Source organism: Pecten maximus, chromosome 19 (assembly GCF_902652985.1).
Source record: "Pecten maximus chromosome 19, xPecMax1.1, whole genome shotgun sequence".
NCBI classification, from domain to species: Eukaryota; Metazoa; Mollusca; class Bivalvia; order Pectinida; family Pectinidae; genus Pecten; species Pecten maximus.
This window is the reverse complement of record NC_047033.1, coordinates 14,337,369-14,363,679: the sequence shown is the minus strand read 5'-3', so window position 1 is coordinate 14,363,679 and position 26,311 is coordinate 14,337,369. Positions and strand designations below refer to the sequence as shown.

The following is a 26,311-nucleotide window of genomic DNA, read 5'->3' as shown; positions in this document are numbered from 1 at the left end:
GTTAAAGATATGCTTTAGAAACGGTACCCACCAGACGAACGAAGTGACGGATTGACAAATTGTCGTACGAGACCAATTTCCATACTCCCACCATGTTCGTTAATTTGATAATATATGTAAAAAAAAATGTAAACTTTATTTATTTTACAACAATTGTGAAACAAGTTATATTAACTTATATTAATCACGCTTGTTGGCCCGGATGGAAGCGCGCGAGGGGTCTTACTATGGGAGGAAACCGGAGTACCCGGGGAAAACCCACGTGGTCGGGCAGGTGACCCCATACCTTTTCATGTCCGATCGGGGAATTGAACCCCGGCCGCATAGGTGAAAGGCAAGCGTGTTACCACTGTGCCACCCGACCACCCTGATAATATATAAACTATAGGCAATTCGAAAGACATGTTGACAGCCTTTGGTTCGCAATATTAAATCATATGATGTATAGGGAAATTGGTCCTTTGTTTTACCCAAATCATGGCAAAGCCCTGCGATTTTCACACACAGTCTCTTCTTGTCAGAAACTTTGTCTTCTTGTCGGGCAGTGATTGCCTCCACCAATTTCCCTGCAAGGTGGCACACTCTGTACAAACAACAGATCAGATGTCAAACCTTTAACAAATTAAATCACTGGTTGTCTTGCTCAAAGAGTATACTGAACTTAAACGTTTTTCGTCCAATGCATTCAAAGCAATAGAAATCGTTAAATGTTTACAGCAATGTGAGAGGGGCCTAATATACAATACATCAATAAAATAAATCTGTCTCAAGCTTGAAATAATATTTTGTACCCGAGCTTTCGTATTCCAAAAGTGTTTAAGTGTGAATGACCTTTAACCTTGACTATAAAAGCCTACTAATGTGAAGAAGTCTATGCTGTGGTGTTGTACATATGAAATTGATCTGTCAAGGGTTCAAGAGATATTTTGAACACAAGTGGTTTTTAGGTCACCTGCGACAAAATGTTTTCAATGTCACAGGGGTAAAATGTGCTGAAATATTTAAACACCTTCTGCTCGGTAACCAAGAGGCCAAGGGCCGTGCTATTGTGCCAGTTGCATTCTGGGATGAAGAGCTTCCATTTTTTCCAAATAAATGACATTGACATACTTTTAAGGTCACAGGAGTCAAATATATAAAATCTTTAACTTACTTCTCATTTTACGAGAGGCTATGAATCATTATATTGATTCAGTAGCATGCTGGGACGAAGGGCTTTATATTTTGTTCAAATCAATAACCTTGACATACTTTCAAGGTTAAATGTACTATAATCTTTAAACGACATCTTCTTACTTACCAAGCGACTTATAGAAATTATATCGGGACATTTCCGATCATGTTGGGATGAACGGCTACCAAAGGTGTACACATGGACCTTGGCGTGCTAAAATCCTTAAACAACTTCTCAATAACCAAGATGACTAGAGCTATGATATTAATTTAGGCAGTAGTTTTCTGGAATAAAGGGCCACGCAGCTTATTTCAATGAACAACTTGGATGTCTTTAAGTGACTTCTCGGTAAGCAAGTGGTCCTGGGCCATTATACTGGTCAGTAGTATGCTGGGATGACGGGCTACCAAACTTGTTCAAATGAATAACATATACATACCTTCAATGTCATATTGATCAAATATATTAGAATCTTAAAAGCGATTTCTTAATAACCAAGATGCAAAGAACAATGGTATTTGGTACAAATGAAAGGTCTTGGTGTGTTAAAATCTCTAAACGTCTTCTCAGTAGCCAGGAGGTTCAGGGTTATGGCATTAGAGCAGTGTCATGCTTTAATAACAAACTGAAAAGTTTGTTTAGTTGAATGACCTTGACCTATCTTCAAGGTCACATTGGTAAAATGTGTTAAATTCTTACTTTAAAAGCAAAACCACCAACTATCAGTAGGTATCTATGTGACCGTTTAGGCCCTTGGATCTCTTGTTTTTTTTATTATTTTTATTTTTATCTATTTATTTATCTAAAGCAGTCAAGTGTGACCTTTAACCATCAACCTTGACCAATGACCACCAGTGCCTTGTTGTTATTGTATGACAGTAGACTTTGATGCTGTGATGTTATAGTGTGTGAATATGAACTTAATCAATTAAGGGTTATATGAGTAATTTTTTACAATTTAATTTATTTTGAAAGGGTTAAATGTGACCTCTGACCTTTAGCTTCCACCTATAAACAGTAAAATTTCATCAGTTTTAGGCCTTGATGTAGTGTGATATTATGATTGTGACATATCTTATGTCTGGACGGATTGCCGGACGCATAAACAGACGCACACATGGACGGACAGACAAAGTGCATTCTATATACCCCGTATACCAAGAGAGACATATAAAGATATAATTCGCAGAATAAAATCACAATAAGAACTTTACATACCCGATGCAGTGCTCAAAGCGACTGTGAGAAGCACCATGATACAGAAATAAGCACGGCCCCAACTGTCTGATGAACCGCATTCTTTGGAATTCCGGCGTATCAATGATTTTCACGCATAAAGGATGAAGTTCGATCTGTCCATGGACTGGGTCAGTAAACACCTAAAACAAAACCAGAATTCAGCAACGGGATGTTTGTATCTATAAACATATATATAGGTCATTTGATTATACAGTCAAAAACAACACATCTATAAATAAAGGTAAAACTCTGTAAAACAATTGCAAAACATTAACTAAAAATAAATAGTGGCATGGAAACCACTAAAAAATGTTAAGGATAATAAATCCAGGTGTTGCTAAATGTAACAGTTTTTTGCTTCATCGACGACACCCGCGATACAAAACTTAACAAGGATATCGATCGCATGATGGCATCTTCGGTTTATTTTATTTGGACCCTAGTCGTATGTTTAACAAAATACGTTCCGCATAGTTCAAAACTGTGTACATAGAACGCCGCTTATCAAAGAGAACAACGTCGTTAGTTGTGGAATGGTAGCGTAAAGCGTGGAAAATCAAACGTTTTGATATAAGAAACGTATTTAGTAAGCGGATTTTCAGGATTAATAAAACAATATCTGAAATGTTTTAATCCACCTTCCATTAATGACACTTCTCGAGTAAACAGTATCTCAACAGGACTGCAACACCGACTTAGTTGTACTACGAATGGTAGTAAGATGTTTGGATAAAGGTCGCAAATATACAGTGTATCATTTAGGATGTTTACAGTAGATGTAGATATACATGGTGTAAATTAGGATGTTTACAATATATTTAAATATACAGTGTATCATTTAGGATGTTTACAGTAGATGTAGATATACATGGTGTAAATTAGGATGTTTACAATAGATTTAAATATACATACATTGTATCATTTAGGATGTTTACAGTAGATGTTGATATACATGGTGTAAATTAGGATGTTTACAATAGATTTAAATATACAGTGTATCATTTAGGATGTTTACAGTAGATGTAGATATACATGGTGTAAATTAGGATGTTTACAATAGATTTAAATATACATACATTGTATCATTTAGGATGTTTACAGTAGATGTTGATATACATGGTGTAAATTAGGATGTTTACAATAGATTTAAATATACAGTGTATCATTTAGGATGTTTACAGTAGATGTAGATATACATGGTGTAAATTAGGGTGTTTACAATAGATTTAAATATACAGTGTATCATTTAGGATGTTTACAGTAGATGTAGATATACATGGTGTAACTTAGGATGTTTCAATAGATTTAAATATACAGTGTATCAATTAGGATGTTTACAGTAGATGTAGATATACATGGTGTAAATTAGGATGTTTACAATAGATTTAAATATACAGTGTATCATTTAGGACGTTTACAGTAGATGTGGATATACATGGTGTAAATTAGGATGTTTACAATAGATTTAAATATACAGTGTATCATTTAGGATGTTTACAGTAGATGTAGATATACATGGTGTAAATTAGGATGTTTACAATAGATTTAAATATACAGTGTATCATTTAGGACGTTTACAGTAGATGTAGATATACATGGTGTAAATTAGGATGTTTACAATAGATTTAAATATACAGTGTATCATTTAGGACGTTTACAGTAGATATAGATATATTGTGTACCATTTAGGATGTTAACAGTAGATATAGATACACAGCTTGTGTTTTAAAATGTCTACAGTAAATGTAAATATACAGATTGGTTTATACAGTGTATCGTTAAGGATGTCTACCGTGAATTTAAACATACAGTGTATTATTTTGGATGTTTGCAGTAGATATAGGTCTTGATGACTCAGTGCACAAAACTACAGCATTTTCTAACGGAAACACAATAATTGATTGCGATTGTTCATGCTTTTATATAACATTCTCTTAAAAATACAGTTAATCTTCGGATATTGTTCGCCTCACAGCTCAACTTTTCCTTAGTGACATGAGGCATGCAACTCCTTATGGTTATAAACAAAGATGTGGAATGACATCATATTTGTTATAGAAAATACCACAATATTTTTTGGTTTAGCATTGCTCACTAAAGGACGAACTCCCTCAGCTTGTGTGCGTTCGGTGAGTGTGTGCGAGTGTATTTTATGGTCGTGATTGTCACCTTGTGATAGCGGATAGCGCGGAAATGATGCCGACTTTATAGTGCTACCCCACTGAAACATACTGCCGAAGACAACAAGAAGGACACCCCACCGCGGTATTTACATTATAAAATGTGATTTCATTATCAACCATTTGTCATAATAACAATGAATACCAATCCTCAACAGTCGAATGATGAGAGTTAACTAAGTCGCTCTTACCTTTGACACGGGGTCTTTCTTCTGTGACATGTTCAGCTGATCTGAATAGATAAAAAGGAATGGCTTTGACATATGGTTAAATATAGTTGTAATGATGATATAATATACATGAAATTAACATTGGTAGCTATAAGACTACGGTTAACGTGGATAGTTAAGATAAGATATTTAATATTTGCATAATTTAATTTAACGCGAACAGTGTGGATAAAATATAATGAAGATCAGGCAAAAACAATATTTGACAATGAATGGAGGAAATGGAAACCACTGCTAGAAATTGCAGAGCCTTAACAGCCATTTACAAAGTATTTCTTTTTTTTCGATTTAAATATGTGACCTTGAATATAGATCAAGGTCATTCGTTTGAACAAACTTGGTACCCCTTCACTCCAGCATGCTACAGACCCAATACCAACTGTCTGGGCCTTTTGGTTCTTGAGAAGAAGTTGTTAAAAGGAAAACGTTGACGCTGGACGGCCGGACAGACATACGGACGGACGTAGGACCCGCCGCACCATAGCATAAATTCACTAACCCTTGGGACAGGTTAGCTAATAATTAATCAAACGTTGATAGTTAAGATATTTCATATTTGAATATCGTAGTTTAACGTTGATATTTAAGTATCATATTGGAATTATTCAATTTAACGTGGATAGCTGCTTTAGGTTAGAAATTATAATTAATTTTGTTGGGATTAATTCCTTTAGCCTCTACTTTTAGACATAGGAAAAGCTACTGAGAAGGAGCCTTTTTACAGCCCGCATGTACAAACAAAAACGTAACACAAGGCTAATTTCATTAGTTTCTACTGTTAATCCACTCAATTTAAAAGTATATTCCGTGATAAAAACAAATCGTGATGAGATGAAGCAATGTAGTAGCCGTATGAGAAACACTTGATCACAACACTATTTTACATCGTAGACGACAACCTAGAAATTTAAAACAAATATTGACACGTTTGATTGTTCTGGTATTAACCCAGGGTGTCCAAAATTAAGACACTAAGGTGCGGTAAATGCCGTATGGTGATTGAATGTAGTAAGTATATGTTTAGCAAGAGTTTCATGGCCCTTACCGGTCTGACTGTAAAGACCCTCCGATTCATACTCATCATCAAGTATAGAGGAAATGTTGGTCATCCTTGATTTCGGACTGACCAAAAAAAACAACATTTGGTCAAGACTATTTCAAGATTATTTAAGGTAAGTGAGAGCTATTCCCATTAGTGGAACTTATATAGGATACAAATAATATTTTGCTCACGAAAACCATGATTGCGCAATCATGTTACAAAATGGCCGCCATGGCTGCATTGTCAAAATTTTACGGGGCCGAAAAATACTTACTTTAAATTACTAAAATTACTTACACAAACAAAACACATTAGTAAAACACATATAGTTACACACAATTGTCTACTAGTCCCCTTGATACGGTATCGAGTAAAAACATACTGAATCTTTCACTTGTATTAGGTATATCAAACTCCACAACTGTCCCATCTTAAGTTGACTTGTTTCAAGGTAATTTAGTTCATCGTATACAAATATCCCCATTGAACAATCTATGTGTATTCAGTAAATTACTGTACAATCATGTTCTTTGCTTTATTTAAGCATTGATTTCAATCATTTTTTAGTTTCATTTGGGTATGCGCGTAGCGGATTCTTACAATAGTTTGCAAACGAAAAATGTTTCATACCCCTATTAAACTAAACAATAATCAACATCAATGCTCATAATCAATTTTTGAAATTGATTTTCAAAATTAAAACATGTTTTATGTACAATTTAACTGATCTTAGAAGGGATTCTTTTCATAAGTCAATACGCAACGTCAATGGCGTATTGGGACGTCACTTGTTTTGTGCCATTGTCGTTTTTTTAAAGAGGTATGAAACAATAATTCAATCAGAAAGCCGCATTCTGCGTACAAAACAAAATGCAAAATTAATCATGATAGCATGTCTTGTAAACATTTCACTCCCCATTTTAACTGACTACCCCGTGCTAACCTACCTGTTAGTATGTATGTCCATGCATATAAGTTACAGCAATCTGACTAGAATAATACAAATCAAACACTATTATATTGATGTATTCTACGGAATCTACCTCATTAATGTCCGCCTATATCATACCATTTTTATGTGCTGAATCTAATCTCGTTCGTAGCTGCCAATTTCCATGTTTTATTAGGTATTTACGACTTAATACCGAGAAGTGTTTAATTTGTGTTTATGCATATTTACTGAACACTTAAAGTCTTGTACACAAGGCCGACTGATATGAGAAAAACGAGTCACCATGTCAAACAATCCTAAAGAATATAGTCGTTCTTATCATTACGGTTGCCCGACTACGTTAAAATGAGTCAGAGGCGTGCATCGACCGAGATGACACAAATAATAAACACCTTTGCTCTCAAGTCCGAACCGAAATATGAAAATTATAAACCGAACCTAACCGTGATCTTTTGAGCCGCTGTTAACCTTTATTTAGGTTAGCCCTGACATTCCTACCGTACACCCCAATCTTATTGTTCTTTTTCGTTACCTTTTACATTTTCTTCAAATAGCTTTTACGTCCATGATTTGAAATATTATATTAAAGCGCTCCCATTCTATTTATAAAATCGCGTTTGAGGAGTCTTTTACCAGGTTATAGAGTACCGTTCTCATAATGAGAGATATGTGTTTGTTGTGTAGGTACGGGTTGTAAAGTTGTATTCTGAAGAGACATTAGAACCAGGAAATCTGCTAGAAACATAAGACTTCCCCAACACAATTGGTTGCTTGATGTTTTAAAAGCAGCTGGCAATATATTTACTGAAGATCAAGAGAATTATCAGAACGAAAGCCGCAACCTGAAGATCAAAACGTTGGTATTGATAATACGTGGCGGAACATCCCATTATTATCCATAGAGGGACTAATTTATGGGCAGTCTTCCCACACCGAAGGCGCACTTTGTATGAAGGACTTTAATCAAATCTCTACCATTTTGCCCTAGCGCGCAAAACACCAACTCTCATCACAGACTGTGGTGTCCTTGGTCCTCACATATTTGTTCACGTCATCCCATAGGGATATATCTTAACCCTAGCTCTCTGCGTTTCTCCTCTCTGGAGTATGCAGATTGTAAATCCTTGTTGGACAAGGTAGGACAAGAACACTATCTCCTAGAAATTCTTAGACATAGTTCGTCCTCTATTGACTCTGTTATTTACACTCATAACAACAAGGATGTTGTTCATGGTATTCCCCGAAGCATTTTTTGGCAAACGGGCGACTGTCATACTTGAAGGTACATATGTCTTTATTCATAAGGGTTCTTATTACAAGCTCCTGCGAATCCCCGACTGTGGCCAGAAGACGTGAAACTTTTTGAAGTTCATGAGCACAACCCTGTCTAATGGTTACATTCTGGACACAGTAGGGTCTTTTCCTGGAAGCGATAATGATGAGAAGATTGCAAAAGCCGTCATGAATAGTCTCCCTTGGCTGGAGAAAGATGACAATGTCGTTGTTGATCGAGGATTAAGTGATGTTTCCGTCTTATCTAAGACCTAGGCAGTCTCATCGTGACGACCTACACGCTAACATTGGTAGATCTATAACTAAATCCAGATGGATAGTGGAGTCATATCACGGACGCTTCAAGCAATGGCCGTTTTCCAAACACAACTTGCCTTTAACTATATCACTGATGTCCTCGAGGCACTCGTTTAAATAGCCTGTCGGTAGGGAATCCAAAGACCATATATGTTAGAACACCTCTGCTAGATGCAAAGGATAGGGCACTGGCTGACAAAATGAAAGCGCCTCTCACTCATACACATTCTCCTCCACATTACTATGATTATTGTAATTAAATAAAGGATGAGAATAGAAGAGAGACTTACCAGAGAGTGTTGGAAACATGCCCGTTCACCTGTACAGGTATCGCAAGAGTGACACATGTACAGATCAATAATTGCACAGGTGGCGGGAAAAGAAGAACACTTGCATACTCACGCTATATATATCACTACACATTCTGGTGACCCCATGACCTGATTATATATTCATTTACCTATGTTGCACCTTCTTATAGTGCACAATATCTGTTCGTGTCAATAAGAAATGAAAACGTAAAATTGTGCATAAAACGCTTTGTTATTGTACTATTATGTTGAATTTTTTTATTTCACTTCAGCATCAATAGGAATGTTTTTAGTTCATGCTGGTATGACAGAAAACCCGAATTGCAAACTGAATTTTTTTCTTTTATATTATCATGTAACTTAAAATACGCCATTAATTTAAATTAATTTAAATCTCAGTTTACAATTCGGTTTTTCTAGCATATCAGAGATTTCTGAAAAGTTTTTCAAATAATCAGTTGTACAATGAACTACTATAAATATTTTTCTGAACCATGTCATATACATATCAGACTTACAAGCCATAACGTTTTGAAAAGTGGTGCGAAAGAAAGAAGGTACCGAAAAAATAGACCACAGCCCCCAGCCGCTGACGGGACCTAAATGCTTGAATATGACATTTAGCAAGGTTTCACCACTTTTCACCACTGAAATTCATGATAAATACACAGGTTAAGTCCATAATATTATTAACTAGGCAGTAGGAACATTCCTGAATTATCTTAATTGTTCAAAGGCTGCTGAGACATTACTAAGGCCTCTATAGTCGTATTGCTCATTGTCCGTCTAAAGTTGATTCTGTTCTTTCTTACAAGGGAAAGTATCCTTTCACACCCTGCATTAATATGTAGGATCACTAAGATAGTTTTTCATGACCTCTGACGAAATGTTGTACTTTTACTGTCCACATTCATTCTTGACTTTGCTTATAAAGCACCTTTCGATGATTGGTTGAGAGACATCAAAAAAGCAGTTAATGGGTAAGCCTTGTAAGGTAAGAATTGTCTTTGAAAGAAGTTCATGACCTCTGGCCAAGTTGAATTTTCACACAGCACTGCTTTCTTCTTAGAGGCAAACCCTTCTATGGACATTTTCTATATTTAAAATGTCAGCAACTTTTCATCCTTTAGAGGAAATATGTCTTCATGTAGTCCCGTGCTGTTTTATAATATATATTTTTTTCAAATTGCTGAAACATTTACATTTACAATCTTCAGTCAGCTTATTCAGAAATGGCTCGATTTCATATCCAATAACAATACATTCATGTTATGATTTTCTGTTCATCAACATCTAGAATGTTAGACTGTGAAGTAATTGCTGTATCAATGGCTGCTCTTCCTATTGTCTTCTATTGTATCCGTCACATATTTTGATGCAATTGTTCAGACATAATGTGTACATCTCCAAGCTGTTAGGAGTTTTTACAGTAGCTTCTCTCGAAGATATGCATTTGCTGGAACTTTTGCCCCTTTTGACTTTTCTTGTTTTGGTTCCTTGCCATTATTTACTGATTCTGCCTTTGAAGAACTAGATCCAAACTTGATCACACTCTGTTTACGTTCTGTACACATTTTTCTATGTGTTGTTCTTTTCCTTTGCTTTCATTTCTGCTTTTTTTGCTTTCTTGCTTACTTGTGAAGAATCACTAAAGATAAATCCATTATCCAATCAATCGTTCAGACATCTTTGAGGATGTTATGAGATTCTATGTCATACAGATTTTGAAATTCTAAAAGTTCTTGCATGCGATTTGCATTTTTTTTTTTTTTTTTCATTATGATATCAAATGTCAACGAAGATCTCCGCCCAGGTGAATCAAATGACACGGACAACCTCTGAGAACAATATTGGAGTTGTGTTTGAGTAATTGTCCATACAGGCCCTAATTGGTACCGGTCATTACATATGCGTTGTCTACCCCAAGATAAATAATATTGTCCAGTTTCATTTTCTTCAAAAGTATATTTTCACCTGGTGATTTTCCTGTCAAAATTAGGTGCGACACTATACTAGCCTAATGGGAACCCTTTCGTTAACATCGTCAAGATGTGATACAATTATATGATGAGTTTACTATCAACATCATTTCTTCCATCTGTGGAAAGGTTGAACATTTTTAATTAAAGGGCACTCACAAGTTCTTCTGTCGCGCATATTGCCAGTTCTCCTACAGTTTTCGTTGTCTTTGTCCGACCAGATAAATATTTCTCTGCCATATCCGAATCTCGGAAATCTTAGTTAATGACCTTGAAGCGTGACCTGTGACCGAGGTTGACAGGTTGTGCTCTATCAGAAATGCAGTGAACAATTAGTTTTAATCAAAACTTTGTCCATTCTAATGTATACTCTTGTTAAGACTTTCTTTTAATTCATTTCAAGCAGAATGATATATTATACAAGATTACACTGGAGAACAGGAACAAGTGTCACAGACACTTATGTAAACCTATCACAATTACTAAACAGCAACTTATAACCTCAGTTCATGATATTAACACCATTTATCAACAAACACTCGCTCGGGTTTACCAATGATTAATGGCAACAACACTAATTTAAACTTAAAATAAAGATTTGGAGTAAAATATAATCATATTTTACTTGTTTACATGTCATATTAATCTACTGAAGAAAACCTGCCAATTCTAAGAATATAATTCCGTACAACTAGAAATATTATTTTTTTAGATTCGTCTCCAAAAACAGTAATTCTACATTAACATCATAACGCAAACAATGTAGGTAGCGTTTTCTTAGTTGATCGTATCTTCTAAAATCTGATAAAGAATGCTTGTTGTCTTCGATTTCACCGCATATACAGAAGGGTTTTTGTTTTGCAAATAAATGACCATTTAAAGAGCTTCACTCCATTCGTAGTTGTGCACGATATATTCGACCCTAACGGGTACCAACACTATAATAAATGGGCGTTTTCTGAGTGTATTGTTTATTTATCCAGGTAAGATTTTAAGGCAGCAGTAGACGGATTTGAGCGAACATGCAGCGGAAGACTTTTCCACTGATCTATAACAGACGTGTAGGAAAGATTATTGATAAAAAGAAGTTTTGCACAATATTGGTGTAATAAAAGTATGGTCCGAGTCCCTGGTATCATACCGATGACCTTCAGATACAGTACTCAGTAGGCTATATAGATACTATGGTGTATATTGATAAGTCATGTATGAAACTGAATAATTTTACGAATTTACCTCCGATAAAATCAGCTGACCAAGGTATTTAATGGTTACTTTATGGACACGAGCTTAACACCTTTATATCCATATCTGACAAATATAGTGGTATATAGTGTATTTACATTGTATCAAACTCCCTGACATGTCATTCTTTTTTCTCTTTTTACCTTAATTTCTAAATTGTTATTAATATCAATATTGCTAATCCTCTAGCGTTAGATCTAAAACGGTCAAAATAACAATCAAAATCTAATTCATTTCTTGTAAATTCTTGGTTTTCTTCCGTAAAGTGCATTATCTTACCTAGCAATATAGATAGACTACGAAAGAAAGAAAGAAAAACAAAAGCAAAACGGTTATAAATTTGTTTGAATACGAACTGTCAACTCGTACAATTCACAATAAATCAAAAGCAAAACATTTTATAATCTTACTCTAATTAACTGATTAAAAACTGCTATATAATTGATCGTTACCTGCAGCTAAACAAATAAGGAGGAGGTAACATATGTCCCTATGGAACGCCATAGCTGTCACATATGACCTTAAAATAATATATTAATTGATATTTTCATTATATCATTACACTTTATCAATATATTATTCGATTTTATCATTATATTATTCAATTTTATCATTATATTATTCGATTTTATCATTATATTATTCAATTTTATCATTATATTATTCAATTTTATCATTATATTATACGATTTTATCATTATATTATTCAATTTTATCATTATATTATACGATTTTATCATTATATTATTCAATTTTATCATTATATTATACGATTTTGTCGTTATATTATACGATTTTGTCGTTATATTATACGATTTTGTCGTTATATTATGATATGTTGTCATTATATTATTTGAGTTCATCATTGTTTTATATGATGTTATCATTATATGATTACGTTACACCATTATATTATACGCTGTTGTCGTTATATTATTTGATTCCATCATTATATTATTACCTTTTATCATTATATCATGCACTCCCGTCATTATATTATTTTGTTTAATCGTTATATTATTCTATATTATCCATATACCATTCCGTCATCATATTATTCACACATGCCACGATATGATTGCAACATACCATTATATTATTGTACAACTTCATTATATTATTGCACAACTTCATTATATGTTAGATACGATACTGACAAGCGTCTTCGCGAAACCGAAGTAAACGGAACTTTTCGCCGGGGTCACTTTTTGCCATTTCTGACGGAAAGTGCTGCTGGTTACATTTGTAAATACAACCTCCAATACAAGGCATCAGATAAAATCTAAGAGACACCAAACGGTGTCGGACAATTTTCTATCTATTTGTGTACCTGTCCAAATACTTCACACAATAACTAATATTATGGCATGTGATATCTCGGGACATGACAAGGTCATGATCAATATTTTTTGAAATCATTGCCAGCACTATAGAGTCTAGCAGCTTCATTCCTTGCAGGGTTTTGATGTACTCCTATACGTATATGAGGTCTTATTCCACCTGATTACATTGGTGGATATTGCGACAGCCTGTCAAAAGTTTCCTGTCGTGTAAACCTCTAATATTATTGGAGTAGGTTTTGATGATGATCATACTTTAAAACCAAATTTGAGCTAATTTCCCATTTTGGCCCCATGAGTCGAACAAACTATAAATATTTAATTTCAGAAGTGATTGTAGATCTACCTCTTTTAATTTCGTGTCAAAATTGCATGATTTATATATAAAATATTATTGCCCTTTGGTTGTAATCCAGTCAGGCATGAAGGAGGACTAGTGTTTTAAAGCAAATTTTTTGTTGTTCCCCATTTTGGGCCCTGCTCCTCTGTCCCAATGAGTCCAACCAGGCTCATTTACGTAAATCATGATTACCCTCCCCAAAGTTTAGGGACCAAATTTGGTTAAAATTCTCTTGGGCATAGGATTTGGAAAGTAAATTTAAGATTACACACAACAGACAGCAAACTATTTAGATAGAACATGATGGCGATAGGTCATCTTGACCGAAAGTTACATTATGCAAGCTAATTATATTAAGTTCATTTCCCCAAATCAACATCAAAGGGCAACATCTTTACAAATCATTGAAAATACAGTGTATTGTGTTATTTCTTAATGCAGCTGGTATCCAAGGCTGGACATGACTATTGCTTTAGCAATTCTAATTATGCTAACTTTGCTTGTTATATTTTATAGGTAACATCATTACACATATTTGGAAATTAATTACTTATCATTATTCATTGTGCCATAATTGTGTAATTGAAGTCTTAAAGTCAATATGTTTGCATTTTGTCTTGGGACAGGTTAGCTAATAATTAATCAAACGTGGATAATTAAGATAAGATATTTCATATTTGAATATCGTAGTTTAACGTTGAGATATCATATTGGAATTATTCAATTTAACGTGGATAGCTGCTTTAGGTTAGAAATTTTAATTAATTTTGTTGTTAAACACGGGATTAATTCCTTTAGTCTCTACTTTTAGACATAGGAAAAGCTACTGAGAAGGAGCCTTTTTACAGCCCGCATGTACAAACAAAAACGTAACACAAGGCTAATTTCATTAGTTTCTACTGTTAATCTACTCAATTTAAAAGTATATTCCGTGATAAAAACAAATCGTGAAGAGATGAAGCAATGTACATGTAGTAGCCGTATGAGAAACACTTGATAACAACACTATTTTACATCGTAGACGACAACCTAGAAATTTAAAACAAATATTGACACGTTTGATTGTTCTGGTATTAACCCAGGGTGTCCAAAATTAAGACACTAAGGTGCGGTAAATGCCGTATGGTGATTGAATGTAGTAAGTATATGTTTAGCAAGAGTTTCATGGCCCTTACCGGTCTGACTGTAAAGACCCTCCGATTCATACTCATCATCAAGTATAGAGGAAATGTTGGTCATCCTTGATTTCGGACTGACCAAAAAAAACAACATTTGGTCAAGACTATCTCAAGATTATTTAAGGTAAGTAAGAGCTATTCCCATTAGTGGAACTTATATAGGATACAAATAATATTTTGCTCACGAAAACCATGATTGCGCAATCATGTTACAAAATGGCCGCCATGGCTGCATTGTCAAAATTTTACGGGGCCGAAAAATACTTACTTTAAATTACTAAAATTACTTACACAAACAAAACACATTAGTAAAACACATATAGTTACACACAATTGTCTACTAGTCCCCTTGATACGGTATCGAGTAAAAACATACTGAATCTTTCACTTGTATTAGGTATATCAAACTCCACAACTGTCCCATCTTAAGTTGACTTGTTTCAAGGTAATTTAGTTCATCGTATACAAATATCCCCATTGAACAATCTATGTGTATTCAGTAAATTACTGTACAATCATGTTCTTTGCTTTATTTAAGCATTGATTTCAATCATTTTTTAGTTTCATTTGGGTATGCGCGTAGCGGATTCTTACAATAGTTTGCAAACGAAAAATGTTTCATACCCCTATTAAACTAAACAATAATCAACATCAATGCTCATAATCAATTTTTGAAATTGATTTTCAAAATTAAAACATGTTTTATGTACAATTTAACTGATCTTAGAAGGGATTCTTTTCATAAGTCAATACGCAACGTCAATGGCGTATTGGGACGTCACTTGTTTTGTGCCATTGTCGTTTTTTTAAAGAGGTATGAAACAATAATTCAATCAGAAAGCCGCATTCTGCGTACAAAACAAAATGCAAAATTAATCATGATAGCATGTCTTGTAAACATTTCACTCCCCATTTTAACTGACTACCCCGTGCTAACCTACCTGTTAGTATGTATGTCCATGCATATAAGTTACAGCAATCTGACTAGAATAATACAGTCAAACACTATTATATTGATGTATTCTACGGAATCTACCTCATTAATGTCCGCCTATATCATACCATTTTTATGTGCTGAATCTAATCTCGTTCGTAGCTGCCAATTTCCATGTTTTATTAGGTATTTACGACTTAATACCGAGAAGTGTTTAATTTGTGTTTATGCATATTTACTGAACACTTAAAGTCTTGTACACAAGGCCGACTGATATGAGAAAAACGAGTCACCATGTCAAACAATCCTAAAGAATATAGTCGTTCTTATCATTACGGTTGCCCGACTACGTTAAAATGAGTCAGAGGCGTGCATCGACCGAGATGACACAAATAATAAACACCTTTGCTCTCAAGTCCGAACCGAAATATGAAAATTATAAACCGAACCTAACCGTGATCTTTTGAGCCGCTGTTAACCTTTATTTAGGTTAGCCCTGACATTCCTACCGTACACCCCAATCTTATTGTTCTTTTTCGTTACCTTTTACATTTTCTTCAAATAGCTTTTACGTCCATGATTTGAAATATTATATTAAAGCGCTCCCATTCTATTTATAAAATCGCGTTTGAGGAGTCTTTTACCAGGTTATAGAGTACCGTTCTCATAATGAGAGATATGTGTTTGTTGTGTAGGTACGGGTTGTAAAGTTGTATTCTGAAGAGACATTAGAACCAGGAAATCTGCTAGAAACATAAGACTTCCCCAACACAATTGGTTGCTTGATGTTTTAAAAGCAGCTGGCAATATATTTACTGAAGATCAAGAGAATTATCAGAACGAAAGCCGCAACCTGAAGATCAAAACGTTGGTATTGATAATACGTGGCGGAACATCCCATTATTATCCATAGAGGGACTAATTTATGGGCAGTCTTCCCACACCGAAGGCGCACTTTGTATGAAGGACTTTAATCAAATCTCTACCATTTTGCCCTAGCGCGCAAAACACCAACTCTCATCACAGACTGTGGTGTCCTTGGTCCTCACATATTTGTTCACGTCATCCCATAGGGATATATCTTAACCCTAGCTCTCTGCGTTTCTCCTCTCTGGAGTATGCAGATTGTAAATCCTTGTTGGACAAGGTAGGACAAGAACACTATCTCCTAGAAATTCTTAGACATAGTTCGTCCTCTATTGACTCTGTTATTTACACTCATAACAACAAGGATGTTGTTCATGGTATTCCCCGAAGCATTTTTTGGCAAACGGGCGACTGTCATACTTGAAGGTACATATGTCTTTATTCATAAGGGTTCTTATTACAAGCTCCTGCGAATCCCCGACTGTGGCCAGAAGACGTGAAACTTTTTGAAGTTCATGAGCACAACCCTGTCTAATGGTTACATTCTGGACACAGTAGGGTCTTTTCCTGGAAGCGATAATGATGAGAAGATTGCAAAAGCCGTCATGAATAGTCTCCCTTGGCTGGAGAAAGATGACAATGTCGTTGTTGATCGAGGATTAAGTGATGTTTCCGTCTTATCTAAGACCTAGGCAGTCTCATCGTGACGACCTACACGCTAACATTGGTAGATCTATAACTAAATCCAGATGGATAGTGGAGTCATATCACGGACGCTTCAAGCAATGGCCGTTTTCCAAACACAACTTGCCTTTAACTATATCACTGATGTCCTCGAGGCACTCGTTTAAATAGCCTGTCGGTAGGGAATCCAAAGACCATATATGTTAGAACACCTCTGCTAGATGCAAAGGATAGGGCACTGGCTGACAAAATGAAAGCGCCTCTCACTCATACACATTCTCCTCCACATTACTATGATTATTGTAATTAAATAAAGGATGAGAATAGAAGAGAGACTTACCAGAGAGTGTTGGAAACATGCCCGTTCACCTGTACAGGTATCGCAAGAGTGACACATGTACAGATCAATAATTGCACAGGTGGCGGGAAAAGAAGAACACTTGCATACTCACGCTATATATATCACTACACATTCTGGTGACCCCATGACCTGATTATATATTCATTTACCTATGTTGCACCTTCTTATAGTGCACAATATCTGTTCGTGTCAATAAGAAATGAAAACGTAAAATTGTGCATAAAACGCTTTGTTATTGTACTATTATGTTGAATTTTTTTATTTCACTTCAGCATCAATAGGAATGTTTTTAGTTCATGCTGGTATGACAGAAAACCCGAATTGCAAACTGAATTTTTTTCTTTTATATTATCATGTAACTTAAAATACGCCATTAATTTAAATTAATTTAAATCTCAGTTTACAATTCGGTTTTTCTAGCATATCAGAGATTTCTGAAAAGTTTTTCAAATAATCAGTTGTACAATGAACTACTATAAATATTTTTCTGAACCATGTCATATACATATCAGACTTACAAGCCATAACGTTTTGAAAAGTGGTGCGAAAGAAAGAAGGTACCGAAAAAATAGACCACAGCCCCCAGCCGCTGACGGGACCTAAATGCTTGAATATGACATTTAGCAAGGTTTCACCACTTTTCACCACTGAAATTCATGATAAATACACAGGTTAAGTCCATAATATTATTAACTAGGCAGTAGGAACATTCCTGAATTATCTTAATTGTTCAAAGGCTGCTGAGACATTACTAAGGCCTCTATAGTCGTATTGCTCATTGTCCGTCTAAAGTTGATTCTGTTCTTTCTTACAAGGGAAAGTATCCTTTCACACCCTGCATTAATATGTAGGATCACTAAGATAGTTTTTCATGACCTCTGACGAAATGTTGTACTTTTACTGTCCACATTCATTCTTGACTTTGCTTATAAAGCACCTTTCGATGATTGGTTGAGAGACATCAAAAAAGCAGTTAATGGGTAAGCCTTGTAAGGTAAGAATTGTCTTTGAAAGAAGTTCATGACCTCTGGCCAAGTTGAATTTTCACACAGCACTGCTTTCTTCTTAGAGGCAAACCCTTCTATGGACATTTTCTATATTTAAAATGTCAGCAACTTTTCATCCTTTAGAGGAAATATGTCTTCATGTAGTCCCGTGCTGTTTTATAATATATATTTTTTTCAAATTGCTGAAACATTTACATTTACAATCTTCAGTCAGCTTATTCAGAAATGGCTCGATTTCATATCCAATAACAATACATTCATGTTATGATTTTCTGTTCATCAACATCTAGAATGTTAGACTGTGAAGTAATTGCTGTATCAATGGCTGCTCTTCCTATTGTCTTCTATTGTATCCGTCACATATTTTGATGCAATTGTTCAGACATAATGTGTACATCTCCAAGCTGTTAGGAGTTTTTACAGTAGCTTCTCTCGAAGATATGCATTTGCTGGAACTTTTGCCCCTTTTGACTTTTCTTGTTTTGGTTCCTTGCCATTATTTACTGATTCTGCCTTTGAAGAACTAGATCCAAACTTGATCACACTCTGTTTACGTTCTGTACACATTTTTCTATGTGTTGTTCTTTTCCTTTGCTTTCATTTCTGCTTTTTTTGCTTTCTTGCTTACTTGTGAAGAATCACTAAAGATAAATCCATTATCCAATCAATCGTTCAGACATCTTTGAGGATGTTATGAGATTCTATGTCATACAGATTTTGAAATTCTAAAAGTTCTTGCATGCGATTTGCATTTTTTTTTTTTTTTTTCATTATGATATCAAATGTCAACGAAGATCTCCGCCCAGGTGAATCAAATGACACGGACAACCTCTGAGAACAATATTGGAGTTGTGTTTGAGTAATTGTCCATACAGGCCCTAATTGGTACCGGTCATTACATATGCGTTGTCTACCCCAAGATAAATAATATTGTCCAGTTTCATTTTCTTCAAAAGTATATTTTCACCTGGTGATTTTCCTGTCAAAATTAGGTGCGACACTATACTAGCCTAATGGGAACCCTTTCGTTAACATCGTCAAGATGTGATACAATTATATGATGAGTTTACTATCAACATCATTTCTTCCATCTGTGGAAAGGTTGAACATTTTTAATTAAAGGGCACTCACAAGTTCTTCTGTCGCGCATATTGCCAGTTCTCCTACAGTTTTCGTTGTCTTTGTCCGACCAGATAAATATTTCTCTGCCATATCCGAATCTCGGAAATCTTAGTTAATGACCTTGAAGCGTGACCTGTGACCGAGGTTGACAGGTTGTGCTCTATCAGAAATGCAGTGAACAATTAGTTTTAATCAAAACTTTGTCCATTCTAATGTATACTCTTGTTAAGACTTTCTTTTAATTCATTTCAAGCAGAATGATATATTATACAAGATTACACTGGAGAACAGGAACAAGTGTCACAGACACTTATGTAAACCTATCACAATTACTAAACAGCAACTTATAACCTCAGTTCATGATATTAACACCATTTATCAACAAACACTCGCTCGGGTTTACCAATGATTAATGGCAACAACACTAATTTAAACTTAAAATAAAGATTTGGAGTAAAATATAATCATATTTTACTTGTTTACATGTCATATTAATCTACTGAAGAAAACCTGCCAATTCTAAGAATATAATTCCGTACAACTAGAAATATTATTTTTTTAGATTCGTCTCCAAAAACAGTAATTCTACATTAACATCATAACGCAAACAATGTAGGTAGCGTTTTCTTAGTTGATCGTATCTTCTAAAATCTGATAAAGAATGCTTGTTGTCTTCGATTTCACCGCATATACAGAAGGGTTTTTGTTTTGCAAATAAATGACCATTTAAAGAGCTTCACTCCATTCGTAGTTGTGCACGATATATTCGACCCTAACGGGTACCAACACTATAATAAATGGGCGTTTTCTGAGTGTATTGTTTATTTATCCAGGTAAGATTTTAAGGCAGCAGTAGACGGATTTGAGCGAACATGCAGCGGAAGACTTTTCCACTGATCTATAACAGACGTGTAGGAAAGATTATTGATAAAAAGAAGTTTTGCACAATATTGGTGTAATAAAAGTATGGTCTGAGTCCCTGGTATCATACCGATGACCTTCAGATACAGTACTCGGGAAAAGGCTATATAGATACTATGGTGTATATTGATAAGTCATGTATGAAACTGAATAATTTTACGAATTTGCCTCCGATAAAATCAGCTGACCAAGGTATTTAATGGTTACTTTATGGACACGAGCTTAACACCTTTATATCCATATCTGACAAATATAGTGGTATATAGTGTATTTACATTGTATCAAACTCCCTGACATGTCATTCTTTTTTCTCTTTTTACCTTAATTTCTAAATTGTTATTAATATCAATATTGCTAATCCTCTAGCGTTAGATCTAAAACGGTCAAAATAACAATCAAAATCTAATTCATTTCTTGTAAATTCTTGGTTTTCTTCCGTAAAGTGCATTATCTTACCTAGCAATATAGATAGACTACGAAAGAAAGAAAGAAAAACAAAAGCAAAACGGTTATAAATTTGTTTGAATACGAACTGTCAACTCGTACAATTCACAATAAATCAAAAGCAAAACATTTTATAATCTTACTCTAATTAACTGATTAAAAACTGCTATATAATTGATCGTTACCTGCAGCTAAACAAATAAGGAGGAGGTAACATATGTCCCTATGGAACGCCATAGCTGTCACATATGACCTTAAAATAATATATTAATTGATATTTTCATTATATCATTACACTTTATCAATATATTATTCGATTTTATCATTATATTATTCAATTTTATCATTATATTATTCGATTTTATCATTATATTATTCAATTTTATCATTATATTATTCAATTTTATCATTATATTATTCGATTTTATCATTATATTATTCGATTTTATCATTATATTATTCAATTTTATCATTATATTATACGATTTTATCATTATATTATTCAATTTTATCATTATATTATACGATTTTATCATTATATTATTCAATTTTATCATTATATTATACGATTTTGTCGTTATATTATACGATTTTGTCGTTATATTATACGATTTTGTCGTTATATTATGATATGTTGTCATTATATTATTTGAGTTCATCATTGTTTTATATGATGTTATCATTATATGATTACGTTACACCATTATATTATACGCTGTTGTCGTTATATTATTTGATTCCATCATTATATTATTACCTTTTATCATGCACTCCCGTCATTATATTATTTTGTTTAATCGTTATATTATTCTATATTATCCATATACCATTCCGTCATCATATTATTCACACATGCCACGATATGATTGCAACATACCATTATATTATTGTACAACTTCATTATATTATGGCACAACTTCATTATATGTTAGATACGATACTGACAAGCGTCTTCGCGAAACCGAAGTAAACGGAACTTTTCGCCGGGGTCACTTTTTGCCATTTCTGACGGAAAGTGCTGCTGGTTACATTTGTTAGTACAACCTCCAATACAAGGCATCAGATAAAATCTAAGAGACACCAAACGGTGTCGGACAATTTTCTATCTATTTGTGTACCTGTCCAAATACTTCACACAATAACTAATATTATGGCATGTGATATCTCGGGACATGACAAGGTCATGATCAATATTTTTTGAAATCATTGCCAGCACTATAGAGTCTAGCAGCTTCATTCCTTGCAGGGTTTTGATGTACTCCTATACGTATATGAGGTCTTATTCCACCTGATTACATTGGTGGATATTGCGACAGCCTGTCAAAAGTTTCCTGTCGTGTAAACCTCTAATATTATTGGAGTAGGTTTTGATGATGATCATACTTTAAAACCAAATTTGAGCTAATTTCCCATTTTGGCCCCATGAGTCGAACAAACTATAAATATTTAATTTCAGAAGTGATTGTAGATCTACCTCTTTTAATTTCGTGTCAAAATTGCATGATTTATATATAAAATATTATTGCCCTTTGGTTGTAATCCAGTCAGGCATGAAGGAGGACTAGTGTTTTAAAGCAAATTTTTTGTTGTTCCCCATTTTGGGCCCTGCTCCTCTGTCCCAATGGGTCCAACCAGTCTCATTTACGTAAATCATGATTACCCTCCCCAAACTTTAGGGACCAAATTTGGTTAAAATTCTCTTGGGCATAGGATTTGGAAAGTAAATTTAAGATTACACACAACAGACAGCAAACTATTTAGATAGAACATGATGGCGATAGGTCATCTTGACCGAAAGTTACATTATGCAAGCTAATTATATTAAGTTCATTTCCCCAAATCAACATCAAAGGGCAACATCTTTACAAATCATTGAAAATACAGTGTATTGTGTTATTTCTTAATGCAGCTGGTATCCAAGGCTGGACATGACTATTGCTTTAGCAATTCTAATTATGCTAACTTTGCTTGTTATATTTTATAGGTAACATCATTACACATATTTGGAAATTAATTACTTATCATTATTCATTGTGCCATAATTGTGTAATTGAAGTCTTAAAGTCAATATGTTTGCATTTTGTCTTTCAGCCGAAATGGGAGATGGTCAACAGATGTCCAAAATACTCCCGAAACTTGACCTCGGCCATGCCTGTGCAAAGTTTGAAAATGAGAAAATAACGCCGAACATTGTTGGAAAACTGTCTGCCTTTGACTTGGAAATTCTAGGTATACCAAATGCTTCGGATATGATGAAACTTATAGAACTGAATGTGTAAAGTATGGTCACTGTCCTGCTGCCAAAGTTACCCTAAATGGTGGGACACCAGCTTATGACATTCCAAAATGTACCCTCGAGGATCTTTTGGATAATGGTTTTCAGATATCTGACATATCCAAGATTCTGCAAGTTTCTGAACACACAATTTACCGTAGGATGTGCATGTATAATTTGAGTAGGATGTCATTTATTAACATTTCCGATGAACTGCTCAATGAAAACATTGAAAAAATAAGTAAAGATTTCCCTTTTTGTGGTGAATCTATGATAAAGCAAATGTTGTTTCAGCAAGGTATCCAAGTGCAAAGATGGCGTCTCCGGGATTCCTTGCATCGCATAGACTCTGAAGGAGTGATGGAACGACGTAAAGGAAAGCTCCACAGATGTGTATAATGTTGTGGCTCCTAATCACTTGTGGCACATAGACACTAATCACAAGCTTATTCGATGGCGATTTGTAGTAGCTGGTGGCATTGACGGTTTCAGCAGGAAGATCATGTTTTTGAAATGCTATGACAACAAATCTCGAACTGTGTTTCAATGTTTTTTATCTGGTGTACGTAAATATGGTTAACCAAACAGAGTCCGCTCAGACAAAGGTCTAGAAAATGTAGATGTGGCGAACTACATGCTATCTAAAAGAGGATTATCTGGCATGATAACAGGGAAGAGCACCCACTTAAATGAGAAACAGTTTGAAATAAGCTGCATGTTTATTTTATATTAAAGGACAGATACGTATACTTCAATCTCAAAAATGAAGAAAAAAATGTCTATAATCGGGACAGATATATGTAATAACGAAGCTTAATCATAACATTAATATTTTTTAACATTTGATCAGAAGGGTCAGAATGACCATTAGTCCGTCAACTTTCACATTTCCAACTTTTCAATTTCAACTGGTGCCATCGAGCTGGAATTTGGTCGGGAAGTTATGGAAGGGAAGCTAATAAAGTGTTATTTTTTGGACACGTAAAAACTTTGACATGGCAGCCATGTTGTATCATGATTGCACATTCAAAGATTTCTTTAACACCTTTTTTAAACAGTTTTTCAAGTTTCACCAGTGGGACTGAGCTCGAACTGGCCTGAAATGACCCCGATAAGGTTCAGACTAAGTGTTATTTCAGGTCGGTCCGAAATCCAATACGACAGTCATGGCTGCCATCTTAAAAAGCCGATTTTAAACATCTATTCCAGTTCGATTGGTACCTGATTGAGCTGGAAATTAGTTGGGATGTTAAGGAAAGGAAGCCTTCAAAGTGTTGTTATTTTTGGCCTCATAAAAACCTTTTGACATGGCAGCTACAGCAGCCATTTTGTAACATGATTGTGCAATCATGGTTTTCCTGAACAAAACCTATTTTAAATTTCTTGTGTTCCACAATGGAATTCAGCTTAACTTTGCCTAAATTGATCTTCAGATATGCCTGACCAATAGCAGTTATTTTGAGGTTGCTCAGTAATCCAAGATGGTGCCATGGCAAAAGTATTGCATAATCCCGGTTGTTGTCCACCACTCTACTGTACTTGGTAAAGAACAATGTCATGATTTATAATATACTTGGTAAAGAACATTGTCATGATTTATATTATACTTGGTAAAGAACAATGTCATGATTTATAATATACTTGGTAAAGAACAATGTCATGATTTATATTATACTTGGTAAAGAATATTGTCATGATTTATATTATACTTGGTAAAGAACAATGTCATGATTTATATTATACTTGGTAAAGAACATTGTCATGATTTATATTATACTTGGTAAAGAACATTGTCATGATTTATATTATACTTGGTAAAGAACATTGTCATGATTTATATTATACTTGGTAAAGAACATTGTCATGACTTTGGTTAAGTGTTAGTTTTGTTTTTCTTTTGAGACCATATGTGCACCTTGATAAATATGTTTAAAGTAACTGACCAGTAATGATGAATAAAATGAACAATGTGATGAACAATGTTTATTTGTTATCAAATATAGTCACAAACTATTTATATCCTGTGGCCTTATAATATATTTTAATTAAAACAAGCATCCCAATGAGCCTGTATCATTTGCATGCTTCTGATGATATAGAACCAATTTTAAATATAACCGTAGGGTATAAGGTAATATATTTTAATAAATTTCGTAGCCCTTTATGTCGGCATACAACTGGCCAAATATTGGTGCTCTTGGTTTTTGAAAAGAATTTATTTGAAAATTTAAGCATATCTGACCCCCCGGACCTGGAATGAAGATCAAGTTCATTCATTAAAACAAACCCCAGCACGCTACAAGCCCAATATCAGGATCTGGTCTTTTATTAAGAAGATTCCAGTATATTTAACAAGAGGCCCATGGGCCTTAACGGTCATCTGAAAAACACTTACAGTAGGGACACATGCGTCAATCCAGCATCATTACCATAAATTATCTATACGCAGCCAGTTATGTTTCAGATCAAATCTGGTTGTTATCCATTTTGGCTTAAAGGAGGAGCAGCATCTTAAAGCAGCCAATTTCTCATTTTTGGGGCATGCCCCTCTGTCCCAATGGGTGGGACAATCCTCATTTATATCAATAAGGGATTTCCCCAATGATGTTTCATATTAAATATTGTTGTAATCAATTAAGGCATTAATGAGGAGTAGCATTTTAAAGCAATATTTAATCTAAGTTCTCCTTTTGGGCACCCCACCCTTCTTTCCCCAGGGCTCAGACCTGCCTCATTTATATAAATTATGATTGCTGTTCCCTTAAGGTGTTTCAAACCAAATTTGGTTGTAATCAATAAAGGCATGGTTTTAAAGTTCTCCTTTTGAGGCCTGGCCCCTCTGTCCCCAGGGGCCCAACTAGCCTCATTTATATAAATTGTGATTGTCATCCTCTTA

General features: G+C 34.6%; 1 protein-coding gene and 1 long non-coding RNA gene across 8 annotated transcripts in view; one reads left to right on the top strand and one right to left on the bottom strand.

The window, feature by feature from the left end:
- LOC117317345 (deoxynucleoside triphosphate triphosphohydrolase SAMHD1-like) overlaps positions 1-26,311 on the bottom strand; it is a 67,690-nt gene that overhangs the window by 20,300 nt on the left and 21,079 nt on the right. For 2 of the 5 annotated variants that reach the window (XM_033872142.1, XM_033872147.1), the window contains exons 1-4: positions 8,698-8,746; positions 4,785-4,825; positions 2,393-2,553; positions 471-583 (exon numbers count right to left, since the gene is read on the bottom strand). In XM_033872142.1, coding sequence (XP_033728033.1) covers positions 471-583; positions 2,393-2,553; positions 4,785-4,825; positions 8,698-8,716 — 334 coding nt within the window. In that variant the 5' untranslated portion in view covers positions 8,717-8,746. Of the gene's footprint in view, positions 1-470; positions 584-2,392; positions 2,554-4,784; positions 4,826-6,812; positions 6,929-8,697; positions 8,747-26,311 lie in introns of those variants that run through there. The other 3 variants (XM_033872143.1, XM_033872144.1, XM_033872146.1) reach the window with 2 other exon arrangements.
- On the top strand, positions 5,823-25,287 carry LOC117317347. Of its 3 annotated transcripts, none has more exons than XR_004530172.1 (2): positions 5,823-5,995; positions 23,232-25,287. It is a non-coding gene; the product is annotated as an uncharacterized LOC117317347 (long non-coding RNA). The 3 variants fall into 3 exon arrangements; XR_004530173.1 differs by lacking the exon at positions 5,823-5,995 and adding an exon at positions 14,752-14,924; XR_004530171.1 differs by lacking the exon at positions 5,823-5,995 and adding an exon at positions 22,081-22,173.